At 40.8% G+C, this 9,696-nt stretch overlaps 1 protein-coding gene across 1 annotated transcript; it reads right to left on the bottom strand.

Annotated features, from left to right (window-relative positions):
* Window positions 1-1,874: 1,874 nt before the first annotated feature.
* Window positions 1,875-6,746, bottom strand: LOC148423201 (uncharacterized). Its single transcript, XM_088415422.1, has one exon. It carries the CDS (start codon window positions 5,379-5,381, stop codon window positions 2,391-2,393), a length of 2,991 nt encoding a protein of 996 aa, XP_088271548.1. The 5' UTR covers window positions 5,382-6,746; the 3' UTR covers window positions 1,875-2,390.
* Between the last annotated feature and the right edge of the window lie 2,950 nt (window positions 6,747-9,696).

The raw sequence follows: 9,696 nt of genomic DNA, 5'->3' as shown, positions 1-9,696 counted from the left end.
CTCCAGTAAAATAAGCTGTGTTGTTACTGAAGTAGGGAATTGAACCAACCCAGTTTATTCACTAAACTGACCATATTTCTTCACTACTAGGTGGTGCTACATTGTCACAATGACTGTAGATTGATTGTAGTTTTTACAGTAAAGATGCAGCAATATAGCAGATAAACATGAAAGTCAGTTGATTTATGTTTCAGTAAGCAAAAAAGGGGCATGGTGACATGGCGACGGACATCTGACGTAACGTCTATCCCGACGATTACAACAACAGATGAAAATGGCACTTCAGATATTTTTAATTCACCGTTTTTCGAGCATTCCCATCGTTCGTTGGTCCATTGCCAAAATTGGTGTCTGTTTGTGACGGACTAACGGACAGTCCATCAGTGCTAACGATGAGCCTCTGCCCTTTGGTGGAAGAAAGTATCTGTTCATAAAACGCTTGTGTTTAGTTTTCCCATTCATTTCCTAGAATATAATTAACATTTTCCATTGCTTGATCCTTCATCGCTTGCTTGAGCTTCTATTTAATATTCCAACAATTATTTATCTATTATTTACCTTTACTTTTTCTTTTCCTGTTTTTTTGTATATAATTACCCTCATAATGCCTTAACCCTGACAATTGCTAATCTTGCATTTTTCTTTTTCTGATCCTTACTTTTAACCTTTGCATTCCATTTTTTATTTCCACTTCTTTTTCTTCATCTATCTTTACCTTACCTATGTTTTTACCAAACCAAACCCTCACATTTATTCTGCTGCCTGACCACATTGACATTCTGTACATCCATTGTTGCTGCTGTTATGAAAGCACAATGTGGAAAAAAAAGGTTTACATTTGACATGGGACTTCCCATACCGAAACTAGCGCAAGAAGCCCTCAAATTGCAGGCAGTATTGTGTTTGCACAGCATGCCAAGTCCATTCCATGTGTTCTTTTCACATATTGGAAGTCTGCGCTTATGTATTCTGGCTTTCACTGTTTGAATGAGAGACCACACATCAATCACACACTGTACACAGTGCAGTACTATATCTATATCTATAAAGTAAGCCTCGCTTGGTGAATTGCGAAAAATTCTTGGTTGGGTGTAAAAATGAGCATTGTTTTTATCAAGTCAGGTAGCTAACAAAGGCTGGTTTATTGATAGTAAATAATGATGAAAAATAGTGCAGAGAGATGTGTGCTTGTGATGGTCAGTGCTGTTTAATATTTTGCGTCTGCGCTCAGGATGCTCATTCACTCATAAAATGCAGAATATTAGTTGTGCCAGCCCCAGTGATAAATCTTACTATACACTGTACACTCAGCATTAGAGCAACTTGCACCACCTAATGAGATACCACAACAAGAGCTTTGTATATTAACTATTATGCTTTTACAAATACAACAATGTATGTGTTTCATTGCCATAATTTTTCGACAATATGTTTTATTATTAATACTCACCTGTACTAACAATTGTGGATTTTGCGTGTTCTCCCACGTGGGTTCTCTCCGGGCGCTATGGCTTCCTCCCGCACTCCAGCTGAATTGGACATTGAATGGGTGCACGGATGGTTATCTGTCCTGGTGTCCCCTTCACTTTTCTGGCAACTTGTTCAGGGTGTCTCCAGCCTACTGAATGAAGCCATCTGGGATAGGCACCAGCAAGCCCGTGACCCTTGTGAGGATAAATTACAAATAAAAACAGTGCAATTTCTACAAGTGTTCCCGATGGACAGGCCATAGCTGTAAATACACATTGGCATTGTATAGAAATGAATCATGTACATCGATAAATAGCATGTTAATCCAAGATAAAGACTGCTATTTTATTGCATTTTTCTGTTACTTTGTCTTTCTTGATGTTGTAAAATCACATTTCAATCAATCAATCAATCAAATTTTATTTATATAGCCCTAAATCACCGAAGTCTCAAAGGGCTTCACAGAATGAAAAGAGGTCATACAGAGACATCTTTTCAATGTAAGGTACACAACAGCATCCCCTGTCAAAGCTCCCAGAAGGGGAAGGAAAAACTCAAAAACCCCAATTTGGGGAAAATCAGAAACCTCCAGAAGAGACCACAGGTGGGAGGAGCCCCCTTCCAGGCCCACAGGTTGAAGTGGATGCTGCATGTACCGAACACAGAAACAATATAAATTACAGAAAACATATTGTGCTATATAGTGCAGTGATGTCTTGACAGCAGGCAAAGCCATTGGGCAGGAACCATCCCGCATTCCAGCCAGGTGGACCGCAGACGGCTAGACTCCTAACCCGTGATGGTCGACCAGCGCAGGACCCAATGGAGGCGGTCAAGTCAACCCTCACCATCTAGCTAGCCCCCTCTCCCGGCCGGAAGAGGGGGGCAGGAAAAAAGAAGAAGGCTGCAGACAGGCTAATTTAACTAAATGCTTTTGAGTATAGATGTGTTTTTAGTCGGGATTTAAAGATTTCTACCGAGGTGGCTGCGCGAACTTCCATAGGTAGGGCATTCCATAGTACTGGCGCGCGAATGGAAAATGCCCTTGATCCCGCAGACTTCTTTTTAGCCCGTGGGGTCGATAGCAAACCGGCATTTTGTGATCGAAGTTGTCGGGACGGAACATAAGGTGATACTAAGTCGACGAGATAGGAAGGAGCTAAACCGTGTAAAATTTTATAAGTAATTAACAACACCTTAAAATCACATCTCACGTGTATTGGAAGCCAATGCAGGTCAGCTAGAATCGGAGTAATATGATCAAACTTTCTCGTCCTTGTCAATAGTCTCGCCGCTGCATTCTGTACACACTGCAGGCTTTTAATGTGAGACATGGGAAGGCCAGAAAACAAAATGTTGCAATAGTCTAGGCGCGACGTAACAAATGCATGAATTAATGTTTCTGCATCGCTAAGAGAAAGAATAGGGCGAATTTTAGCTATATTGCGGAGGTGAAAAAACGCCGTTCTTGTCATGTTATTAATATGTGTTCGAAAGGAGAGAGTTGAGTCAAATATCACGCCGAGATTTTTTGCAGAACTACTTTGGGAAATAATACAGTTTTCTAGGTTCAGCGTGGTATTCTTAAGCAGGTGCTGATGATGAGCAGGGCCAATAAATAACATCTCAGTTTTATTAGGGTTGAGAAGCAGAAAATTGGAAGACATCCATTGTTTAATCTCGGCGAGGCAAGCCTCCAGTTTACTGCACTTGCACGGATCCGTTATTTCTAAGGGCATATAGAGTTGGGTATCATCAGCATAGCAATGAAAACTAATAGCATGTTTACGTATAATATCGCCGAGAGGAATCATGTAGATGTTGAACAGTAAGGGGCCAAGTACTGACCCCTGCGGGACACCACATGAGACGGAGAAAGACTCAGAGATCGCGTCGCCATAAGAGACACTATGCGTCCTTCCCAGGATGTAAGATCTGAACCAAGAAAGTGCTGATCCCGAGATACCAACACATGATCTAAGACGTTCTATAAGAATATGATGATCAATAGTGTCAAATGCGGCACTAAGATCAAGCAGTAATAATATTGATGAGATGTTGGAATCCGAGGCTAAGAGAAGATCATTCGTCACTTTTACTAGGGCTGTCTCAGTTGAGTGGTTGGCCCTAAAACCTGACTGAAGGAGTTCAAATCTATTGTTGTCTATCATAAAATCACTAAGCTGTTGTGTTACAACTTTCTCAAGAATTTTGGCGATAAACGGAAGGTGTGACACTGGCCTATAGTTAGCGAGATCTTCAGGATCTAGGTGTGGTTTCTTAAGTAATGGTTGAATGACGGCCGTCTTAAAAGCTTCAGGTACAATGCCAGAGGAGAGTGACAGGTTGATAATATTCAAGACAGACGACCCCAAGATCGGGAACAACTCTTTGACGAGTTTGCCTGGAAGCGGGTCGAGCATGCAGGACGTCGGCTTTGCTGCATTAACCAGTTGTGTAAGACACTCCAGGGATACTAAATCAAACTGGGACAGGGTAGCCAGACTTTCATGAACCTGATTGTCCGAACTAGCATCAACAATCACAGTTGAGGTGGTGAGCGGCGCTGCCTTTTTTATTTCTTCCCTTATTAGCTGAATCCGCTGAGTAAAGGATTGCATGAAATCGTGTGCTGAATGGAGGGAATTTTGATTAACCTGCTGCTGCTGTGTTAGCTGCGCTACCGTCTCAAATAAATACTTTGGGTTGTTTTTATTAAGACTAATCATTTTGGAAAAGTGATTAGTTTTTGCTAGCCTAAGAGCCTCTTTATATTTCAGCAAGCTATCGCACCAGGCCTGACGGAAAACCTCAAGTTTAGTTGTTCGCCATTTACGCTCAAGTTGTCTACTTAACAGTTTACACGTACGCGTTTCCTCCGTAAACCACGGAGTGCGCCGCTTCGGACGAGTTTTAAGTTTCAGCGGCGCAATAGAGTTTAGGGAATTTAGAAGAACCGAATTAAAATCATTCGCGAGCTTATCGACTGAGCCAGTGAAGGACGGAAAGGCAGCTGTTGCGGAAGGCAGTAATTCAGAAAGTGCAGCAGTCGTTGAAGAATTAATATCACGGCTCTTAAAGCCTTGGTTGTGGACAACAAGACCACACTGAGCTAGGACTTCAAATGTTATAAGATAATGATCAGACATAACGTTAGTATGTGGCAGAATTATGACGTTTGAGGCAGTTAGGCCACGGGTTAGCACTAAGTCTAAGATATTACCATTCCGGTGTGTTGCTGCTTTTATTATTTGTGTAAAACCAAATGCATCGATTATTGCTTGAAAAGCTACAGTAAGTGGCTCTGATGGGGAGTTCATATGAATATTGAAGTCACCCATAATTAATATATTATCTGCGTGAGTTATTAAGTCAGCCATAAGTTCAGGGAATTCATCTAAGAATCCAGAGTATGGGCCAGGAGGACGGTAAATAACTACCACATAAAATGGTGGTGAGGAGCTCGATCGCATAACGAGAGCCTCAAATGTCTTGAAAGTGTGACTCGTGCTCGTGCTAAGCCTAAGATCAGATTCCGAAATTAGGGCGACACCCCCCCCTTTTTTACAAGGACGGGCAACATGTGAGCCCACAAAGTTTGCGGGTGAGGCCTCATTTAATGGTAAGAATTCATTTGGTTTTAGCCAGGTTTCGCAGAGACCAAGCACGTTAAGATTTTGATCTGTAATAAGATCATTTACAAGAAGGGCTTTTGAAGCGAGTGACCTAATATTTATGAAGCCGAATTTAAACTGGGACATTTTTCCCGGACTATTCTGAGTCCTCGTGTTGGTAGTACTAATACCAACAAGATTTTTATGGCTGGGGCTTGCTCTATATTTTGAGTAATTAAAACCTCGTCGCGATGTTAGTAAAGTAGGAATTCGATTGTCGACGACTACAGCGCGCATATTGATATTAATATTTCGCCTAGGCACTTTGTCACTAGTCTTACTGATTAAAGAGGCAGGGCTGTTTTCCTTAATCAACACCACCTCAGCAGAAATCTTATCATTGGGGCATTCAGCATTAGGTATTGAAACAGTGTGTGGATTGCAGTGACCTAGACTAAGTATGCTATGTGTGTTGTAACAGTCCAGCCTAGTGCCGGTTAACTCTAGCCTTAACGACTCCACACCCGTTCTAGCAGGCTCGCTACTCGCCTGCGACCCGACATGCTCTAATGTGGGAAGTCATGGAAGGCTCAAACAGTAATCTATGTTTCTAGAAAGAGTGACAGCGCCTTTCCAGTTAGGGTGAAGGCCATCTGTCCTCAGCAGGTCGGGCCGGCCCCAGAAAGAGGGCCAATTATCTACAAACTGGAAACCCTGCTCTTTACAGAAACCAGCCATCCACCGGTTAAGCGAGAATAATCTGCTAAACCTCTCATCATTGCCTCTCGCAGGCAGAGGGCCAGAGACAATAACTCGATGCCGACTCATCTTTCTAGCGAGATTACAAGTCCTAGCTATGTTCTTCTTTGTAATCTCAGACTGCCTCATTCTAGTATCGTTGGAGCCGACGTGTATCACTATGTCCGAGTAGCTAGTGTTGTTTGCACTAGTCTGGTGTCTAGCCCTCTTGCGTGTCAGCTCCCTAAGGTTAGCTTCAATGTCGGGTGCTCTGGCCCCAGGAATACACATTACGGTGGCTGGCTTTTTAAGCTTGATGTTACGGGTGATGGAGTCCCCTATAACTAATGTGCGGGAGCCAGTAGACTGAGGAGGAGTTTGCCTAGCGAGGGGGCTAAAGCGATTATGCGTCCGAACAGGCTCACCGCGGCTAGCAGGCTTCTTAGGGCTAATGCTAGCCGGACTAGCGGGTAGGCTACGACCCGCACTAGCCGACGCTAGCGGCATTGCGGGAGGGCTACGGCCCGCATTGTCATTATCAGATGTGTCCGTCTGATCTACGATTATCAGACTACCCTGCTCTAGCTGACGGACACGGCCCTCTAGGAGAGAAAGCCTCTCCATGAGAATAACACAGGTGTCGCAGGTGACAGAAGAGGTGGAGGTGCACGGAGCCATGCTTACCTTAGTACAGCCGAGCGAAATACTTACGCTAGCAGAGCTGCACGAGGACGAACGGAGCTAGGCGCTGTTCAGAGAAACGGCGAATCACTAGCTATCGAAGAATGGAAACAGTCCTCAAAAATGAAGGAAAAAGAAGAAAAACAACACCGAACACAGGTCCGACGGGTGGTGGTAAAAATAGAAAAATATAAAAGAAAAATATCGTTCGTCTCTCCAGCTAAGGCTAAAACAGCGACAGCAGCGACATTTGCACATGTAAGTTTACATACCAGAGGCTCAGTGGAGCAGTGGTTAGCACGTCCGCATCAAAGTTCATGGATGAGTTCATGGATATATATATATATATATATATATATATATATATATATATATATATATATATATATATATATATATATATATATATATATATATATATATATATATATACGCGACAAAGGTAAGATTTTGATATTCTCAAGAATTAATTTGACATGAAAAGGTTAAGATACCATGATATGGTTCCTTTCATCACGTAACACATTTCATTTGCAAAGCAACGCAACGCAATGTACTTCACACAAAGTAATAACGTCTACAAGCAGTTGCAATCATAAGCAAAAGACTTTTAGTGCGACTCTCACAGGACATGTCTTTTTCACCGTTCATATGAGTACGACTCTCGGGAGACACGACCACGTCTTTGCATGAATCTCTCCTTTGAATTTGTGAGTCTGATCCTTTTCATGCATGGATCTGAGCCTTTGGGTTTGAGTTATATATGCAAATTACGATGATCATGCCAAGCTACCTGGCAAAGTCAGTTGACCTACGAGTCATTCGTGCTGCGCATGCGTAGAGCAAATTAAAAAAAAAAACAACAACAAAAAAAGGCAGAATTGAACGTTTACTGAACGCCAAACAGAAGCTTTAAATGTCTCATCAGGGTTCAATCTTTAGGATAAAATATGCACATTTTTATTCATGCTCAAATAAAGCTTTTGTGGTCCATTTTTGGCCATTTAGCGCCAATTTTATTGGAGAATCACGAAGTTTCGGGAAGCTTCTATAACAGCTTGCTGAAGTGGAATCCTATTACAAAATAGATTAATTAATGACAAATAAAGATTTTTTATATTCATTTAACTATGGATTGTTGTGGTTGTGTGTTAATTTGTCTGTTAATTTCTTAAGAATTTAAAATTTATATGAATGATTTTCAAACAATATATGGATTTGGACACAGGTCATATGTACAGTGGACAACTAGGGTAAATGGGCTACAACCGTCAAAACACGAACGAAACAAGGATGAGGCAAACAAATGAAAAACTACAAACAGAAAACAAAAACTCATTAAAAGAATGTTTCTTTTAATGTGTTTTAGTTTTCTGTTTGCAGTTGTTTTTTATTAGTTTGTGCGCCTTGTTTTGTTCATCTTCTGTCGGTAGCACCGCGTTTGCCCCAGTCGGCCACCGTAAATCAACCTGTCAGTCCAATTTCATAAAATAATTTACAGATTAATTGGACATTCACGTTGCAAACAATCAGCTGTTGATGTATGGAGTAAGATCTCTGTCAACAAGACGTGTGCGTGTCAGATTACCTGACATTGCCGGGTAGCTTGGCGTGATGTCATCTCAAACCCAAAGGCTTAGATCCATGCATCCATTAAAAAGTCCCTCACAGTCATGTTTCCGCTCTTTGCTTTGTCCCCTCTAAGGCTGTTCTGTGTATTGGAAAGTTTTGGGGTTTCTTGACTATTTAAATGATTATGATAGATGATGGATTATTTTCAAACACTCTCTTCATGTGTTGTGTTCGTGATACCTCGTATTGTTAAGATGGTAGCTGGTGCGCATTTCCTTTGTTAATTTGTTGGTTTTAGAAAGTTTTTAGAAAGTAAGTTATAGTTAGCAATTTGACGACATCCTCCAATTGGACTTTTTGGATAGTGCTTTACTATGTGCTTTTTTTTCCCCTATGTCACTGAGTTGTTAATTTGTTGTGATTTGGTTGCTTCTGTGACTGTGGTAAAAAATTGGCAGTTTTGTTCATCCACCTGTGTCCAGTCTGTTTGGGTACAATACTCATGATTCTCAATGTTACTAATGCAACACTCTTAAAAATTACTGGACATTGACAACATTCTAACAGAATACAATTTTAGGGAGGAAGTCACAGCTGTTGTATATGAATTCTACAATGTCACAGTCCAGTTGGAACTGCATAACCAGTTTAGGCAATTCAGCGCATGTTAGACTGAGGGCCAATAAGTGAAGCTCCCTTTTCATCTTTATGAATGTAATGTTAATGTTAATTAATCCACTTAATTGGTATTACACTACCTGCGCCTCGAAGTCGACCTGTTGTTAGGTGGCCTAAAATTTTGTTAACTTTTGGTCTAAAAATTACAAGATGCAGATAAAACAAAGATGCGCCAGAACGCCTAATGGGGCAAAGAGGGAAAAAAAAAAAACATTTTTTTTTTAACCTGGATTTAAAAGCATTTACATTTAGGACTGATTTCTCATCTATTGGCATCATTCCATTTCCTATGCTGCATAACAGCTAAATGCAATTTTACCATATTTAGTACAGTATTTTCAACTTTGTGCTCCACTAACAAGAGAGGGCGCTATGTAGTTCAAAGAGTTAAATAGCACGAAAATAATCAGTTAGTTTATGGTCAAAGCAAATTACAGTAAATGAACTGAAATTTTCTGTGCTACCTCATGATTTACTTCGCTTGTGAAATGGTTATTTGGAAAGGTGAAGGTCAAGATTTGAAAATGAGCAAATGACAGTGTGTCCAAATAAATAGGACATTTGAGAACATTCTCGTGACCACAAAACACAAATGTAAACACATGCACATGAAAATACATACTGAAGAACAGACAACATCACAGATGTTTTTACTTTCCAAAGAGCACTTTACTATACATTAATAGACAAACTCAATACCTGAAAGTCACTGAACCTTTGCTTCTTGCAAACTATCCCCACAAACACCTCTGATACCGACCCCAATAAAAAAGTTCCAGCCTTACACAGAAAACCAGTGGTATCCTTGAAATGTTTGCTTTTGAGAGTATTCTTTGGTTTCTAAAAGCACGATTGCTAAAAGCACAAAGAAACAAAATGAAAGAAAACATCTTGAAATATTTTATTAAAATGTGCACAATGTCAATACTCCCATTGACCTTAA

Source organism: Hippichthys cyanospilos, chromosome 5 (assembly GCF_059441005.1).
Source record: "Hippichthys cyanospilos isolate Australia breed blue-spotted pipefish chromosome 5, RoL_Hcya_1.0, whole genome shotgun sequence".
Classification (NCBI taxonomy): Eukaryota; Metazoa; Chordata; class Actinopteri; order Syngnathiformes; family Syngnathidae; genus Hippichthys; species Hippichthys cyanospilos.
Note: the sequence above shows the minus strand (reverse complement) of the source record. Positions and strands in the feature narration are given on the sequence as shown.